Source organism: Carcharodon carcharias, chromosome 8 (assembly GCF_017639515.1).
Source record: "Carcharodon carcharias isolate sCarCar2 chromosome 8, sCarCar2.pri, whole genome shotgun sequence".
Classification (NCBI taxonomy): Eukaryota; Metazoa; Chordata; class Chondrichthyes; order Lamniformes; family Lamnidae; genus Carcharodon; species Carcharodon carcharias.
In genome coordinates, this window is record NC_054474.1 from 21,233,405 (window position 1) to 21,253,034 (window position 19,630).

A 19,630-nucleotide genomic window follows, 5' to 3' on the forward strand; every position below is an offset into this window, starting at 1 on the left:
TGCTGATTCCGCACAATCTGGGCTTTGAAGGTAGGGTTCCACAGGATTCAATGGAGTCTTCTGCTGCTGTGAGGAATTTAATTTCTGCATTCAGATCCCAAGTCTTTCTTTGGAGCTTTTCTCTGGCAATTTCCCTCTGCGCCTTCGCTTCTGGAGCTTTTCTTCAGGTCAGAATGCTGCTTTGATTTTTTTCTTCAGTTTTCCAGGATTTTTCAGGATCCAAGGGGAGGCAATGGCATAGTGGTATTGTCGCTGGACTAGTAATCCAGGCACCCAAGATAATGCTCTGGGGACCAGGGTTCGAATCCTGCCACAGTAGATGGTGGAAATCGAAATTAAAAGTTTAATGATGACCATGAAACCATTGCTGATTGCTGGTTCACTAATGTCCTTTAGAGAAAGAAATCTGCTGTCAATACCTGGTCTGGCCTACAAGTGATTCCAGACCCACAGCAATGTGGTTGACTCTTAAAAGGCAATAAATGCTGTGCTGGCCAGCACCCACATCCCATGAATGAATAAAACAAATAGTTTAACTTTCTTCTGCAGTCTCTGCAAGGTTTTGAGTTGCTCCATTTGCTTCCAGCACATTGTAACGGGTATAGTTCAGTAGGTCTTAAGGTATTCGCAGTCTTAGGTAGTTCAACATTAAGTTATTAACTACTAGAAACAATATATATAGGTACAGGAAAGGTCCAAGCTCAGAGCTGTCTCCATGCTCACTTCTACACATTGCTTTGTCCAACACTACACCAACCCCTAGATGCGGGTCATGTGTTCTCTTACATCACTGTGTGGCAGTACTGAACTTATTCCCACTTTAACCCTTCACATGTCAGACTCTCATACTACAGTCCTTATGCAAGAAATAGAATATAATCTGTAGGGTCCACCAGACCCTTTCTTGAAATGGATGTTCAAGAACTGAACAGTGTCACAGGAGGTGGCACTGAGCAAAAGGTTGAGCTTAATTTTCCAAGCTGCTTTAAATGGCATCAACTCATGTATGCCAAAGACAAAGCTCCAATTGTTACAACCATTGAGACAACAGTGGCTTTATTTTGGGCTAATCATCATCGGGTTCCTAATTCCAATATAGAAAGTTTATATTCTAAGAATTTCATCAACACAAAAACCTCTTTGTTGTGTAATACATTCACACCCACAGAGAATATGGAGTTGAAAAGTACATCAATACAACACAAAACAATGCTTTCAATGTTATCACACTTAAATATATCCTAACCTGCATACTTCAAAAGCAGTACAAATTACCTTATATATCCCTATACCAAATACCACTTTTATTCATTTGGCCTGCTGCTAACTTCCCAAATCTCTGAACCAGAGAAGTTTACCTTTCCACGTAACTTGACTAAACCAAGACATTCTACTTTTAATAACTTTGTTCATAAACAAACGTGTCCCCTATAAAGACAATGCACCTCTTTGTGCAGTACATCTAATAGTTGGTAATCCCAAATCTCAAGATTAGAGGCAAAAGCATCTAATGAACCATTTTTCTTGTCTGGTGACAGGCTATTAGATTATGCCAGCAATCAAAAACAGGTCATCGCAGGTTGCTGGCATATAAAACAACAAGAATAACTTGCATTATTAGAGCACTTTTCACAACCTCCAAGCTTCTCAAATCTTTTTTATAGTCAAGGAAATAGAGTACTTGAAGCATAGTTGCTGTTGCCATGATAGAATATGGCAACCAAATTTGCGCGCAGCAGCTGCTCATAAATTACAAGTGACAATGACCCCACAAACTTTTTTAAAAAATTCATTTGTTGTTGTTTGAGGGATAAATATTGGGCAGGTCATCAGGGATAACTGCTCCATTCTTCTTTGAAATAGTGCCAAGAGATCTTTTATGTTCACCTAAGAGAGCAGATAGAGCCTCGGCTTACCCTCTCATCTGAAAAACGCCACCTCTGTCAATGCAGCACTCCCTTGGTACTTCACTACAATGTTAGCTTTGATTTTTATGCTCAAATCCTTGAGCGAAACTTGAACCCAGAACCCTGTGATTCAGAGGCAAGAGTGCTATCAATTTAACCTAAATGTGCCACAGAAAACAATGAGCTGTCATCTTTCCATTTTGCAAATATATCCCCAAATAAGATAAATCTCACTGAGCTGTTTTAAGCCCAACCATAACATACACTTCCACCAGCATATTGAAAGAATCCGCCACACATTCTGAACAAGGGTTAAACAAACTGCATTGGTGCAGCATCTTTTTTTTTTGAGGGGGTCAATCTCCATGTAACCAGATGTATTAATTTAAATTATTCTACTGCAGACAATACACTTCAACTCAGACAGACTGTTGAATGGAATGCCAGTTACAAGTTGACACAAGTAGCATGCTAACGAAAAAGAGGAGGAGGATATTGGAACACTACTTATTGGAAATATATATGGGAGCCACAGAAAAATTGGTAAGTAATGCCTCCAGAGAAATATTGCAGTGGTTGTGAATGAATTACCTACAATGGTTGTGTAGAGCAACTTGCCTTAAAAAAGGGGGAAACTGAAGTACGAAAATTTTATCTATGCCTAAACGTGCAAATTCACTTTTTAAAAAAAAATTGAAAATAATCTGTCAACTAGAACAACTCTTACACATGCTTTGTCAGTTCTGTATGCACATATTCAAGTGGAAAAGCATAAATTTATTCAAATAATTAGCTTATGTTGAATTCAAGTTTCCACACTAAAGCCAAATACCCCTCAAAGGACAACTGTCAAATCAAACATTTTGGGAGCATCTTTACCATACAGGTATTTAAACAAAATGATTTGCTCATCACTGTAGCCAGTTTCACACCACACATCCATTTCCTCAGATTCAACTATAAGTGAACATAGCTCAAACTTTCAGGTAACAATTTTGACAGTTTTTTTCCCCAATCCCCACATTTGAGTGCAAGCTAATACAAGTATGATATTCATCTAGTTGCTCAACAAGTGTTTACATTGTAAGCTTTCTGCTTTACTGCTCTCATCATTGTTTCTCATTATTGTTACAAAATATGACAGGACAGCAACTGAGTATATTACACTGATAAGTATTGATATATTAAGTAAACTTACAACCTGAAGTTCAAGTGCCAATTCCCACTCACTGGGCACAACTATCCTGATATCTGCAGTCCCGCCTTTGCCTCTGCACTTTTCCAGCCTTGGTGGCTGAGATGCAAATCTTTTAGCATGTTATGATTCAAACTCAAAATATTCTTTGCATTGCCTAAGAAACAGTCCACTTTGATAGGCAAACATCTTTATAGACTGCAAAATTTCTGCTGGTCATTTGCTCATTGTGGTCAGGCATAATTTTGATGCCAGATTTTCAAGGTTATTGCACACCCAGGAGTTTCATCTTTTACTCTGGATTCAGTCTTACCGCTGCGCTCTAGCACCCCATCTGGATCAGAAATTACTCTTACAGTGGAAATTGAATACATTATAGAGTGTTAACTTGTGCAGCAGCCACCAATTCCTAGGGTTCAAAGTGCATCCCGGAGTAAAGAATGGAGGAATCTACCCATATAACTACTAAGACAGCTCCGTTCATTCAGCAAGTTCATTCGGGGTCATGCATTCTTGGTCTGTCATGAATCACCTGGAAAATGACCGGTCAACAATTTAGCTCCCTGTACTCTGCTATATTCTCAAATATAATTTCCGAATATACGTCCAGTCTCTACTGCCCAATCTTTACGTTCATGAGAGATGTCCAAACTTCTGCTCAAATGCTGCAGATGTTAAGTCATAAGCAGGATCCATATATGACGATGCATAATGCTCTATCATTAAATGGCGATACCAATCTTCTGCTCAAAACTTTTCATCTCACATTTGATGATTTGTTAACAATTCAAAAGCTCTCAAGAATTCACCTAGGCTGTGTCCTTCTATACCATTTGACACAAGATGTTTCAGTAAAATTGTTCTACTGCGTGATGAGCTCTCATCCACCAGACTAGTTAACAGCAAGATTTTCTCAAGACGTCCTAGTGTATGGTGGTGCTGTTTTTATTCCATCTTATACTTCCGTACTGTCTCCCATATTGTGGCGCAACAGCAATTTTCTTCACATGAGGAATCTGCGCTAGCACCCAGCTGCTTCTCCCTCATTTACACAGGATCATGTATGTTGTAAAATGTCACTGAAGCATTCTCAAACAAAATTTGACACCAAGCAATTGAAGGAGGTATTATGGCAGGTGACCAACACCTTGGTCAAAGATGTTACTTTGAGGAGGAGAGAGGAGAGTGAAGTTTTAAGGGAATTCCAGCACTTGGATCATTGGCAGCTGAAGGCACGGCCACCAAGTACAGCAAAGAAAAGCATGGATATGCAAGAGGCTCAAATTGGAGGACTGCAGAGATCTCGGGCCATAACCATATTTTCAGAAAGGTCCACAAGGTTAACAGCCTCTGGCACGTTAGAATAAAGCAGGCAAGGGAAGATGGAAAACTTACGTAGCTTTCTTTTTCCTCCTCAGGTGTGACTTTCATTTTCTACTTCAGGCTTGTGCTGTGCCTTTGCAGTCTCCACACCAAGCCTGAGTACAAATCCTTTGTCCTTTTCTTTACAGACAAATGTGGTATTTGAGGCTGATACACCTGTCATTGTCCTGATACTTGTTTTTTCATCTTTTTGATTGAAATTAAATTAAGCAAGCAGAATCAGTTTTTTTGGCCTGCAAGTGATGCAACTTCTACTTCCTTTGCTATCAATTGTTATGTTGTAGGTTCACCCAAGAATCTTATTTCAAGCCCAAGTCAAAAGTTGACCTCCTTAAGGAAACTCCTTGCTTCCCAAGAGCCCAAAATGCAAACTTCTGCATGAAAAAGTCAGGATAGCAGCTCCTAGCAAACAATTAACCCATTTACTGTAGGTAATTTCAGAATACAGGCCACTTCAAGCACCTCTTTACAACAGACTGAACCATCAAATAGATTTATTATAGTTCTTCATAGAACTAGTAAGATATCGAATCCATTCTAATTCAGCAGTCTGGAGACAGTCCATGAAGGAGCAAATCAGGCAAGATCATTTCAAAAAGTTCCTTACAGAACTAAGGATAAAAACAAATGTTTTTCTTGAAGAAATAACAGATTCTGGATTTACATAGACCCACAAAGCTGCACTCCAAACCGGAATGTCATAGCCAAGACTAAAGCGGAAATGTTGAATGCCATAAACTGTTTAGGAAATTTATGCTGTACTTCTAAAGCACGTGAAGGTCATGCTGAGACTTGGAGGTAATTGACTTGAACAATGACAATCAATAAAATCTATAAAAACAAAGCCAAGATGACGATTGCCAGTCTGTTTGGACTGTTTCATAGGGCTCAGTGACAACTGGTGAAAGATACCATCAACTCAACTGACCCATTTTGGATAGGACAAAAGCAGTCTCACTGAATTAATTACTTAGTAATTAATTACTGTTGATATATTCACCATTGATGAGTTTTGCCAATGAAACATTCACATATTCAGACTATCAAGGTCCCTTCAAAGGCTAATCGAAGATCTTCTGACCCTCTAGCCAATATGCGGACTTTTAAATGAAAATAATTTCTATTTTGCATGTGTTTTAAAAACTAATAATTTTTTTTTTTAATTCAAATTTTGTCACGGGTTTTTGGAAAGAGAGGGCAGTTAAAAATACATAAGGTACATCCAATGTTGAACTGAAGAACAGCCAAGTTTTGGCACATAGCACTTCCACCAACTAATCAGATAAGGGTATTTACTGCTACATTCAATGGTAAAGTTAACGATGAGATGAAAAAGTTACCAGTGACTTGGTACTACTTATTGATAACCTGCCCATACAACTAAAACTTGAGTAAAGGTGGCACTTCTATTTATTTAACTGTCCACCTTTAAACTGAAGTGTTAACCCTGAAAATGAACTTTCCTCACTTGTGCACCTATGAGACAGCTCATATCAAACCAAAGTAACTACAAATGTTTCAGCTTAAATTCTGGCAAAACAGTGCCACCAGAAACTAGTTTTTTGTTTAATTTTTTATTGGATGGCATTAGGTTTAACACACATGACATCATACTAACACTTCCAAAATAGTGGCAACAATATGCTTTATTTCAAGATTGGTAGGTACATAAGTTCATCTGCTACATACATACATGCATGCATCAAAGTATCATCTTTATCTTGCTTTCTGAAGGGAAGTGTTTTGAGTGGGGAGGGGAGGAAATATATAATGCTTGGATTTATTGCATTTCACATTTTCCCTACTTCACTTGTTTCTGTAATGTTATATAATGCATTTGAGTACGTGCCATAACACAGTCGTGCAACAAGTGCTGGGCCTTTCAATTAATTGCTTTGCTCATCAAATGCCTGATGTATTACAGCTATAGATTCCTCATCATTGACCTCCTTCCTGTTGGTGTCCCTGGAGCTGGAATTACACATAATATTTGTTTAAACAAAACCCTGCAGATCGGACTGGAAAAATCCATATCTACAGTCCTAACCTGAATATGAGATTCTATTATTTGTTTCTGAAATACCCTAGCAACTGAGTTCCAATTTTCATTTTACTTAATCAACCAATTAAAATATTCATATATTTACTAGCTAATTAAGGAGAAGCTTGATCCTATAAGCGTATATGGATTTATTTCTATGTGGTTCTAAGTTTAGCAATTAAGCTGTTTTTTTTAAAGTACTTGTTTAATGCCCAGCTCCAGTTTCATAAAATAAACTATTCAAATGAATCAAACAAAAGCAGGAAAAGGAAGATAATATATTTTTTAAAAGTGCAGCAAGTTTCCTATGGGGTATTCCATCCAAATTCCTGGACCTTAACGTTATGTCATATGATTCAAGTGTAATAGTAACTACTGGGTTAATCTGTTTATCTCTCTGAACTAAGCTAGCACAAAAGCTAAGCTGCTTCAAATAAATATTTCACTAAAGTAATGGAGATACAAATTTGAGATGAATATATTATGCCTTTACACGTTCTGATTCCATCATCCAATTTTAGTGTCATAGTATTTGCAACTTCAAAGCTGATAGCAATACACTTCAAAGAATTTCCTAAGTCAAGCATTTAATTTTTTTCTTAAATTGTTTTTATTAAAAAATGGCAATTATTGATCCTAATTTATTGGAACAGATATTTAGCTGAAAATGAGTAACATGTGCAGCTGTATGCTGTTTTGTGAAGTCAACCACGGCAATCCTACATAGACAAATTCCTTTTTTTGAAATTCAAAAAATACTTGAATTTAAAACAAAAAATGAATTAATTTTCATTTTACAAACAGCCCTAGCACAATACTCCAATTCAATTAAGCTTGAAAGAAAAATGATTGCCAGACAAGTGACAGTACCAAATTAATGTTGAGAATCAACTCTAATGTACTACCTAATTATCAATTAACAGATATTCAAAATTGCTTTTAAACTTGTTCCTCTGCCTCCAATCAATCCCTCAGTATCCTTCTAGTTTCAATTTTCTCTTGATTGCAACAAGAATTTTAAAAAATCATATTTTTGAATTGCAACAAACCAGAATCCCCAAAACACCTCTGAAAAATGTGGATCCAAACTTGACCAGAAGTTACTACTATGACAAATAGCCTGATTCAGATTTATGTTCTTTGGTGAAACGTTTGCTGTGATCGGTTTAGAAGTGAAATGGAGTTGAAACCTCACCAACTGCTACTTATTTGGTAACCATGCACTGTGCTCGTGATTTAAGTTAGGGGGTTAAAGGCTATACTTTACTACAACAGAATTTCAACATTTGGTATAGTAAAAATTGATATCCAACAGCAGATGGGCAGCACCTATATGAACACTGAGGGAACAAAACTTGAGGCTGCCTGTGAAAAATTGAAACCTGCTATAGACTAGAATTTATCACATGTCAATCTATAAGTTTTTTGGTGTAGAAGTTTCTGAAAGAAAAGTTCCATGTCTATTGGATAGCACATATTCATCTTTCAGGAGGCATTAGAACTTGAGACACATGCACACAAAAGGTTGGGGGGGGGGGCTAGAAATGCTAAAATGAAGGAGTCAAACACAAATGTTGTGATATATCATAAACACTGGTGAAATTGTAGAGTTTTTTTTCTCCAGTTCAGGTGAAAAGTTAATATTTTGGTCAGAGATCTATCACTTATATTTTCAGTTGCCACTGTGTTCTACATCTTGTGTTTTTATTGCAGGTTCAGTCTTCCTTTACATTTGCATTGTTATACCATACAAATGTGTTGGAAATCGACAGTACCAATTTAGTAGCTTTAATACTATTGAATGTACTATAAATACTAATAACTTATGGATTGCTGCATTCCATTAACGGTGAGCAAGTTATTAGAAAGCTCTGAATTAGTTAAGCTGCATAGGATTGTATTTTTAGCCCATTTTACAAAGATGGATCTCCAATGACTACATTATCATTCCTGAACCAAAGGTATTCCTATCATTCTCTGGTACCACTGAATTTCAAATTCTCTCTAGTTAAGGATTGCAACCACTTTGGAATCAGATTAAAAGTGTGAACAACACTGTTGAAATACCTTAGTAGTATTGTCGGAGATGAATTTACTTGTCCTACTGTTTGTTGAACAGTTCACTCCTACAAAATGTGCTGAAGTATGAAGTGAGGAAACATGACATTGCTCGTAAACCTGTAATAATTAATTTAATGTAGGAAAAAAAGCAACTTATAATGCACTGCAGTGGAAACATAGCCTGACTGTTTCAAAAGAGAATACTTGACTCGAAAAGTTTCCAAAGACAATGTGAATTCACCTTACTGTTTTGTAACATTAATCATTCAATGTTTATAGACTTTCATTTTTAAAGCTAGAAATAATATTATTGATTCTGCACCCTAACATAGTTGAAACCTTTCAAGTAAGAATGGACACACATATTAAAATCATTAACTCTAGCTGCTCTGTGTAGTCTCAGCAAGGAGAGCAGAGGTGCTTCAATTAACAGCAGTGCCTGAAGGTGATGGTGGGGGGCAGTATATCAAGGCAAGTTCAGGCTCCTAAACACTAGTAACAGACTCCTAATGGAAAGTTGCACAGTGTTGGGCTAGGTCATGACTGAGATAGGCTGTAATGCCCCTCATGTTCAGATGACCTGTTGATGCTCACACAAGGAATGACCACTTAGGTGATTCAAGGAATGACCTGACACCTATAGTACAATGATCCAGCACGAATTAGCTCCTTCAAGACAGATGGGTTGAATCATATTCAAATCATTTATGTGCTTGCCTACAGTTCACCACAGTGATGATTGTCCATCATTCTGATTTTCGGGCACGCAGCAGTTTTCTGTAGTGTACAAGCAACGGCAACAAGCACGGTCTGAAAGCTTGCGTCGGTAATCAGTACACACTAGTCCTTATTCAAGCAACACGGAGAATTTGCATTAACAACCAATATGCACAATTTACAGTTTTCTGTTTCCCCAAACTAAATAATGTTATAAAATTATATATAAAATAAATTATATAATACTACTTCAATAACTAGTAATGCCACCTTAGGAAACATGTATTTCTGACACCTTCCTCTTTAGTCAGGAGGAGTCCTGATCTCAGTGTGAATTATTTGTCTGACAAGAACCTCAGGAGCACTAATTCTACTGAATTATTCCAAGCAGTGGGAAATTCTATGGCCAGTGCAGTACCTCTTCTTTTGTATCCTCTTCTTCCGGTTCTGTTGATACTGAAGGTGCTTTTGGCTTGTACCAGGAGATCTGAAGATTTCGGCCTTTGAACTTTGCGCCCTGATTGGCAGCCTGTGCACAATTTAGAAATATGAATCAAAAGTTAGAAAACAAAACCGCAGAGTCAGTTGGGTATACATATGCAAAAATCCATCAGAAGCAAATTTTTCAACCTCACAGACTCTTCCAAGTCATTCTAAAATACGACAAAATAAAAACAGCTCACAGTATAAAACGTCTTTACCAGTGCCACTGAAAGAGGCACTTTAACTGGCGCTGAATACAAAACAGTACATGTGCACAAACAGATTAATCTCAAACAAATATTTACTAATATGTCACTTTGAATCACTCCTTACATCTTTGCTTGACTTAATTATCAACAAGCTATGAACTGTGGAATGGCACAGAGATTTAGGGGGTCCAAGAGCAAAAAGCACAAAAGCTAACGAACAGGGATGAAATTTGACTTAAAATTTAGTTTAAAAGGAAGGTTGGCCTTTATCTCAAGAGGGGTAAAATACGACAGTGTGGCAGTACATTACAGCCATTTGAAGTTCTAGTTAATCCCCATTTAGAGTACTGCATTCAGTTCTGTGAGCCACACCTCAAAAGAATACATTGGCTTTTAGGAGGTGCAGGGGAGAGTTACCAGGGTGACACCTGGACTAAAAGCATTAAATTATACAAACAAGTCGTACAGGCTACAACAACAAATTAGATTTATATACCTTTAACATAATGAAACATTCCAAGACATTTCACAGGAGCATTATAAAACAAAGTATAACACCGGCCCACATAAGGAGATATTAGATCAGATAACCAAAAGCTTGGTCAAAAGGGTGAGGTTTAAGAGGTGCCTCAAAGGAGAAAAGCGAAACAGAGAGGTGCAGGGAGGGTATTCCAGAGATTGGGGACTAGGCAACTAAAGGCATGGCTACCAATGGTGGGACAAATGTGATTGAGAATGCACAAGAGGCCAGAATCTGAGCAGCACAGAAATCTTGGAGAGTTGTGGGTTGGGGAGATTACAGAGTTATGAAGGGGTAAGGCCATAGAGGGCTTTGAAAACAAGGATGAAAATTTTAAAAGCAAGACAATGCTTGATCAGAGACAAATGTAGGTCACAGAGCATGGGGTGATTGGGAAACAGAACCTGCTGCGAGTTAAGACGTGGGCTGCAGAGTTTTGAATGACCCAAAGTTTCTGCAGGGTAGGATGTGGGAGGCCAGCCAGGAGTGCATTGGAATAGCCTAGGCTTAAATGTGAAAGATTAAGGGGTGATCTTGTGAGAGAGGTGGAGGCATAGTGGTAGCGCCACTGGACTAATAATCCAGAGGCCCAGGCAACTGCTCTGGGACACGGGTTCACATCCACCATGGCAGCTGGTGGAATTTAAATTCAGTTAATCAAAAAAAATCCGGAATTGAAAAGCTCGTCTCAGTAATGGTAACCATGAAATTGTCGTAAAAATTCCATCTGCTCCACTTTAGGGAAGGAAATCTGCCGTCCTTACCTACACACAACTCCACACCCACAACAATGTGCTTGACTCTTAAGTGCCCTTCGAAATGGCCTAGCAAGCCATTCAGTTCAAGGGCAAATTAGGGATGGGCAACGAATGCTGGCCTTGCCAACAACACCCACATCCTATGAAAGAACAAACAAAAAACAATCTAATTCAAGTTTTTAAAATTATTGAAGTTAACAGGGCAGATAGAGAGAAACTATATCTCCTTTTGGGAGAATCTAGTTAGAGCTAGGCCATTTTAGAGTGATGTCAGGAAATAGTTCTTCATGCAACAGGTAGTGGAAATCTTTCGCCTAAAATGCTGTTGAAACTAAAAATGTCAAAACTGAGCTTTATAAATTTCATTAAGCAAGGCTTTTAAGGGCGACTGAAGGAAGGAGGTCGATGGAGTTAAGATAAAGGTCAGCCATGATCTGATTGAATGGCATGAGCAGTTGAATGGCCTACTCCGGTTCCTATGTTCCTTAAGAAACTGTATTTATGTCTTCATTTACTACACAAGGTGCAGCGTGGTCAACAATCCATAATATTAAATAAATTGTTTTGGAGGTGAAATAGCCAAGTGTAGTCAGAGAGCACACAATCAGAATGTAGTAGAAACACCCAGCAAATCAGATAGCAACTGTGTAAAGAATAAAGTAGTATTTCAGGCTTACGGTTTTGTCAGGACTATACAATATTACAGATGAATGGCAGGCATCATCATTACGTGCCTGGAACAGGAAATCGGCACCCATTCTGCCCTAGACGCATGCGCAGTGACACTGACGTCACCGCTTGGGCTGAGTGAATGTTTGCCACCCACTTGCTCACCTTGCTCACTGCCGCTTTGCTCGTTGCCCAGTTTTCAACCTTTGGCCTCTTTGCTCACCGCCCTGCTTGCTGCCTATACACAGTGAGGGTCAGGGCAGCAAGTGAGAGGGAGGTAGCTAGGTGTCAGGAGCAGGGCAGGCAGCAAATTGAAATCATGATCCAAGAATTTTTAACTGGTGTATTGTGGAAACTGTAATCCTTAACCATGGTGAAAAAAAACATTTTATTGATGCCGCATTTGTTGAAATATTTTTACATTGCTCAATATTATGGATGGTCTTAGTCTTTGATGCAGGGAAAATGAGTAGTAGCATAAACTAAATGGTGCAAGTTAAGAGGGGTGAAAGAACAGAGGTATTTGAGTTTCTCAAGGTAGCAGAGAAGGCAGGTCAAAGGCTGACAGAATCCATGGCTTCACTATTAGAAGAATAGAGTACAAAAGCAAGGAAGTTATGCTAAGCATTTATAAACACTGACTAAGCTTCAGTTGGCCCATTCTGGGCATCACACTTGAGGAAGGATCTCAAAGGGTCTATCCCTGGTCCCCTCCCAAGTCTCATCAACATGCTGCCCCTCATTATCATCCGAAAACACTGCAGTTGTTTTCACATGTATGCTGACAACAGCCAGCTTTACCTCACCATCACCTCCCTCAACTCCACCACTGCTGTTAAATAATCAGACTGCTTATCCAATCTCCAGTATTAGATAAGCAGAAATCTCCAATTAAAAATAGGGAAGATGGAAGCCACTGTTTTCAGTTCCCGTTTCAAATGCCTTGGCTTTAAATTCTCATCCTTATTTTCAAATCCCTCCATGGCCTCACCCTCTCTAGCGCTATGATCTCTTCCAGTTCCACAACTTACCGAGGTATCTGTGCTTCCCCAATTCTAATGTCTTGTGCATCCCGATTTTAATTGCTCTACCAATGATGACTGCGCTTTCAATTGGCAAAGTTTCAATCTCTGGAATACCCTCCCTACACCTCTCTACCTCACTTTTCTTCTTTGTTCTGACAAAGCTACAAGCCTGAAGTCTTAGCTCTTTGATCAAGCTTTTGGTCATCTGACTTATTATCTCCTAATGTAGCATGGTGTCAATTTTATAATGCTACCGTGAAGTAGCTAGGGGCGTATACAGTCCAGTTGAAATTGTATTGCCTTAGGGTACAGAGAAAATTTATTGGAATGGTATAAATGATGAAAGACTTCAGTTATATGGTAGAAGAGAGAATCAAAGCTGGTTCTCCATATAAATCGAGACAGTATTCTGTGTTAGAATTATAGAATAGTTACAGCAAAGAAGGAATCTGTTGGGCCTGTCGTGTCCATGCTGGCTCTCTGCAAGAGCAACCCTGCTAGTCCCATTCCCCTGCCTTTTCTCCTTAGCCCTACAAATGTTTTCTCTTCAGTTAAGTCCAACAGGTTGCATCTGAACCGGAACATTCTTGCAGGGTGGGGTTTGCTAGTGCTGTTGGTGGGGATTTAAACTAAGTCGGCAGGAGGATGGGATACGGAATGGAGGTATAGTAGAGGGTGATGTACAGACAAGTATTGAAGAAAAACCAAGTCATCTGGAATGCAGAGCATATATTGTCAGGTTAAGGCACAAGGGCAGTATGGCAAGGCTGGATGGCATTTATTTTAATGAAAGGAGTCCTGTGAGTAAAGCAGGTGAGTTGAGGGTGTTGATTAACATATGGAGATATGACATCAAGTTAAGGCACAAGGGCAGTATGGCAAGGTTGGATGGCATTTATTTTAATGCAAGGAGTCCTGTGAGTAAAGCAGGTGAGTTGAGGGTGTTGATTAACATATGGAGATATGACATCATTGCCATCATGGAGACATGGTTGAGGGAGGGGCAGCACTGGCAGCTCAACATTCAGGAGTATAGAAGCTCGGAAGTGTATAAAAAGTAGGGTAACAATAGGATGGGATTTCAACTTCCTCAACATTAACTGGGGTAGGCAACGAGTGAAAGGGTTAGAGGGGGCCAAATTCTTAAAAAGTTTCCAGAAGAGCTTTTTAAGCCAGCACGTGGAAAGTTCTACAAGAGTCCTACACTTGCTAGTTTTAGGGAATGAAGCCAGGCGAGTGATAGAAGTGCCAAAGGGGAAGCATTTCGGTGATATTGACCATAACTCAGGAAGATTTAAGGTAATTATGGAAAAGGACAAAGATGTACCGGAAATAAAAGTTCTGAATTGGGGGTAGGCCAATTTTAATATAAGACCGGATCTGGCCAAAGTGGACTGGGAGCAGCTGCTTGTAGGAAAATCTACATCAGAGCAGCGGGAGTCATTCAAAAAGGAAATAGAGAGTGTGCAGGGCCAACATGTTCCCGTAAAGGTGAAGGGTGGGACCAACAAGTCGAGAACCCTAGATGTTGAGGAATGTACAGGATTGGATAAAGGAAAAAAGGGAAGCTTATGGTAGATACTGAGGGCTCAAAACAGCAGAAGCCCTGGAGCAGTACAGAAAGTGCAGGGGGTTACTTAAAGAAATTAGGAGATCGAAGTGGGGAGCATGAAAAAACACTGACAGGTAAAATAAAGGAAAATCCAAAGGCATTTTGTAGGTATATTACATGCAAGAGGATAACCAGAGAAAGAGTAGGGCCCATTAGGGACCAAAGTGACAATCTGTGTGAGGAGCCGGAATGTGCAGGTGAGGTTTTAAATGAGTACTTTGCATCTGTATTCACTATAGAGAAGGACAATGTAGGTATAGAAATCAGGGAGGGGGACTGTGATATACTTGAACAAATTAGCATTGAGAAGGAGATGTATTAGTGGACTTAAAAGTGGATAAATCACCAGGCCCAGATGAAATGTATCTCAGGATGCTGTGTGAGGCAAGGGAGGAGGTTGCGGGGGTCCTGACATTAATTTTCAAATCCTCTCTGGCCACAGGAGAGGTGACAGAGGACTGGAGGACAGCTAATGTGGCACCATCATTCAAGAAGGGCAGTAGGGATAAACCAGGAAAGTGAGTCTAACATCAGTGGTAGGGAAACTTTTGGAAAAAATTCTGAGGAACAGAATTAATCTCCACTTGAAGAGGCAGGGATTAATCAAGGATAGTCAGCATGGCTTTATCAGGGGGAGATCATGTCTCATAAATTTGATTTAATTTTTCGAAGAGGTGATTAGTTGTGCAGATGAGGGTAGTGCAGTTGATGTAGTCTGCATGGACTTCAGTAAGGCTTTACACAAGGTCTCACATGGGAGACTGGTCAAGAAGAGCCCATGGGATCCAGGGCAATTTGGCAAATTGGATCCAAATTTAGCTTAGTGGCAGGAGGCAGAGGGTGATGGTTGAAGGTTCTTTTTGTGACTGGAAGCCTGTGTGTCCAGTGGTGTACTGCAGGGTTCAGTGCTGGGTCCCTTGCTGTTTGCAGTGAACATTAATGATCTAGACATGAATGTAGTACGTATGATCAGTAAGTTTGCAAGTGACACGAAAATTGACGGTGTGTAAACAGTGAGGAGGAAAGCCTTAGACTACAGGGCGATATCGACGGGCTGGTCAGATGGACAGGACAGTTGCAAATGGAATTTAATCCTGAAAAGTGTGAGGAGATGCATTTTGGGAGGCCTAACAAGGCCTAACGATGAATGGTAGGCCCCTAGGAAGTACAGAGGTGAGCATTTCATAAATCTTTGAAGGCAGCAGGACAGTTAGATAAAAGCAAAAAACTGTGGATGCTGGAAATCCTCTGAGAAGAATTTCCTTCACATCTCAGTTTTAAATGAATGCCCCTTATTCTGTAACGATGTCCCCATCTAGTGGAAACATCTACCCTGTCAAACCCCCTCAGAATCTTGTACGTTTCAATAAGATCATTCCTCATTCTTCTAAACATAAATGAATAACAGCCTAACCTGTTTAGCCGTTCTTGATAAGTCAACTCCTTCATCCCAAGAATCAGCCCAGTGAATCTCGTTTGAACTGCCTCCAATGCCAGTATATCCTTTCTTAAATACGGACATCAAAACTATACGAAGTACTCCAGCTGCAGCCCCACCAACACACGGTTGCATCCAGTCTTCCCTATTTTTAAACTCCAACCCCCAAGCAATACAGGCCAAAATTCCATTTGCCTTCTTAATTTACTTGCATCCACCTACATGCTAACTTCTTGTGTTTCTTTTTTTATTACTTGTTCATGGAATGTGGCCATTGTTGGTTAGGCCAGCATTTATTGCCCATCCCTAATTGCTCTCATTCATTTAAGAGTCAATCACATTGCTGTGGAGTCACATGTTGGCCAGGCCAGGACAGCCAATTTTCTTTTCTAAAGGACATTAGTGAACCAGATGGGTTTTTATGACAATCAACAATGGTTTGAAGGTCATCATTAGACTTTAATTCCAGATTTTTATTGAATTCAAATTTCATGAGCCTGGGTCTCTGGAAAACCAGTCCAGTGACAATACCAATATGCCACCGCCTCCCCACCTATGCACAAGAACACCCAGATCCCTCTGTGCTGCACTTTTTGGAGTCTCTCTCCATTTAAATAATAGTCTGCCTTTTGATTCTTCCTACTAAAGTGCACGACCTCGCACTTTCCTACATAAAACTCCATCTACCAAGTGTTTGCCCACTCAATCAACCTATCTATAATCCCTTGCAGATTGCTTATGGCCTCATCACATGCCTTCCCACCTATTTTTGAAATCAGCAAATTTGGTTACATTAAACACTGCCTCTTCCTCCAAGTCATTAATATAGATAGCAAATGCCTTCTGGAAATAAATACACTACATCTTCCCCTTTATCAACTCTGCTTGTTATATCCTCAAAGAGCTCTAACGTGGTTTCCCTTTCACAAAACTATGCTGACTTGGTTTGAATGCGTTAAGCTTTTCTAACTGTCCTGCTGCTTTTTCTTTAATAATGGACTCTAGCATTTTCCCAACGTCAGATGTTAGGCTGACTGGCCTATAATTTCCTGTTTTTTGTCTCCCTCCTTTCTCGAACAGGGGCGTCACATTAGCAGTTAACTATATGCTGGGACCCTCCCGGAATCCAGACAAATTTCGACCAACGCCTCCACTATCTCTGCAGCCACTTCCTTTAAAACCCTTGGATGCAAGCTATCAGGTCCTGGCAACTTGTCTGCCTTTAGTCCCATTAGTTTGTCAAATATTTTGTCCCCCGTGATAGAGGCTGTCACAAGATCTTTCCTCCTATTAGCTCCTTGCTTACCTGATATCTTTGGGATGTTTATAGTGTCCTCCACTGTGAAGATCAATGCAAAATATTTGTTTAAATTATCTGCCATTTCCCTGTTCCCCATTATCAATTCTCCAGTCGCATCCTCCAAGAATCCCACACCCACTTTAGCCACTCTCTTCCTTTTTATATACCCGTAGAAGCTCGTGGGTTTGTTTTTATATTTCTTGCCAATTTACTTTCACAATCAATTTTCTCTCTTTATCAGCTTTTTAGTCATCCGCTGCTGGTTCCTAAAAAATTCCCACTCCTCCGGCCTACCACTAGTTTTCACTGCTTTTATGCCTTAGCTTTTGATTGGATACTCTCCTTGACCACCTTTGTTAACCACGGGTGGCTCATCCTTCTCATCGAGTCCTTATTTTTGACTGGATAAATTTTTGCTGAGTGTTATGAAATATCTGCTCAAATGTCTGCCACTGCTCATCCACTGGCCTTCCCCTTAGTCTATTTTCCCAGCCCGCTTTAGACAACTCTTTCTTCATACCTCTGTAATTAAGAACGTAAGAAAAGGAGGAGTAGGCAATTCAGCCCCTCGAGCCTGCCCCGCCATTCAAGACAATCATGGCTGATCTAATTTTGGCCTCAACTCCAATTTCCCACCCTCTCCCCATAATCTTTCAACCCATTACTAATTAAAAATCCATCTATCTCCTTCTCATGCACAAGGACACCCAGATCCCTCTGCACTGAAGCATTCTGAAGTTTCTCCCCATTTAAATAATAAGTCGCCTTTTTATTCTTCCGACCAAAATGGATAACTGCACGCTTATTCCCGTTAAACTCTAACTGCCAAATTTTGGCCCATTCACCTAACCTATCCATATCCATTTGTAAATTTCTTATTTCTTCATTGCAACTTACCTTCCCACCTATTTTACTGTCATCTGCAAATTTAGCTATAGTACCTTCTATCCCTAAATCCAAGTCATTAATATAGATTGTAAATAGTTGGGGCCCTACTGATTACAGATTGCCATCGAGAAAAAGACCCATTTATCCAGACTCTCTGCTTTGTTGGTTAGCCAATCCTCTATCCAAGCTAATATATTACCCCTAGCTCTGTGTGATCTTATCTTGAGTCTTAATCTTTTGTGCAGCACCTTATCAAAGGCCTTCTGGAAGTCCAGATATACTACATCTACAGGATCCCCATTATCCACTTTGCTTGTCACATCTTCAAAGAACTCTAGCAAATTAGTCAAACATGATTTACTCTGCATAAAACCATGCTGACTCTGATGGATTGCATTTTGACTTTCCAAATGTCCCATTACTACTTCCTTAATAATGGATTCCAACAATTTCACAACGACAGACGTTAAACTAATTGGTCTATAGTTTCCTACTTCCTGCCTTCCCCCCACCTTTTTGAATAAGGGTGTTATATGAGCATTTTTCCAATCCACTGGAACCTTTCCAGACTCCAGGGAATTTTGGGATATTATAGCCAATGCATCCACTATCTCCGCTGCCACTTCCTTGAAGACCCTGGGATGCAGGCCATCAGGTCCTGGAGACTTGTCACCCTTTAATCCCAATAGTTTGTGCAGTACTTTTACTTTAGTGATGGTGATTGTTCTAAGTTCCTCCTTCTCTATACCCTTTGCACCACCTGTTACTATTGGGGTGGTACTAATGTCCTCTGCCGTGAAAACTAAGGCAAAATATTGATTAAGCATCCCTGCCATTTCTGCATTCTCCACTATTAACTCCCCAGTCTCATCCTCCAAGGGATCAACATTCACTTTAGCTACTCTCTTTCCTTTTATATACTTGTAGAAGTTTTTGCTATCAGTTTTTACATTTTGCGCTACTTTTCTTTTATAATTTACCTTTGCTCTTTTTATTTTTTTTTTTGGAACCCTTTACTGATCTTTAAAAGTTTCCCAATCTTCCAGCCTGCCACTGACCTTTACAATTTGGTATGCCTTAGTTTTTGCCTTTATGTTATCTTTAACTTCCTTGTTTAGTCATGGATGCTTTTTCTCCCTCTTGCCATCTTTCTTCCTCTTTGGAATATATTTTACTTGAGAGGAATTGAATATCTCCTTAAATATCTGCCACTGTTCATCAACTGTCCTACCTTGTTGTCTTCCTGCCCAGTCCACTAGAGCCAAATCTGCCTCATGCCTATGTAGTTACCTTTGTTTAACTCCCGAACACTAGTGTGGGACTGAAGTTTCTCACTCTCAAACTGAACTTGCAATTCTAGCACATTACGATCACTCTTCCCTAAAGGATCCTTTGCTATGAGATCATTAATTAATCCCATCTTA

The 19,630-nt window shown here is 39.6% G+C and overlaps 1 protein-coding gene across 4 annotated transcripts in view; it reads right to left on the bottom strand.

The window, feature by feature from the left end:
• Window positions 1-19,630, bottom strand: part of rbm27 (RNA binding motif protein 27) — a 163,209-nt gene that overhangs the window by 27,105 nt on the left and 116,474 nt on the right. For 2 of the 4 annotated variants that reach the window (XM_041193309.1, XM_041193307.1), the window contains 2 exons: window positions 9,723-9,833; window positions 6,114-6,456 (listed from right to left, as the gene is read on the bottom strand). In XM_041193309.1, coding sequence (XP_041049243.1) covers window positions 6,424-6,456; window positions 9,723-9,833 — 144 coding nt within the window. In that variant the 3' untranslated portion in view covers window positions 6,114-6,423. Of the gene's footprint in view, window positions 1-6,113; window positions 6,457-9,722; window positions 9,834-19,630 lie in introns of those variants that run through there. The other 2 variants (XM_041193308.1, XM_041193306.1) reach the window with 1 other exon arrangement.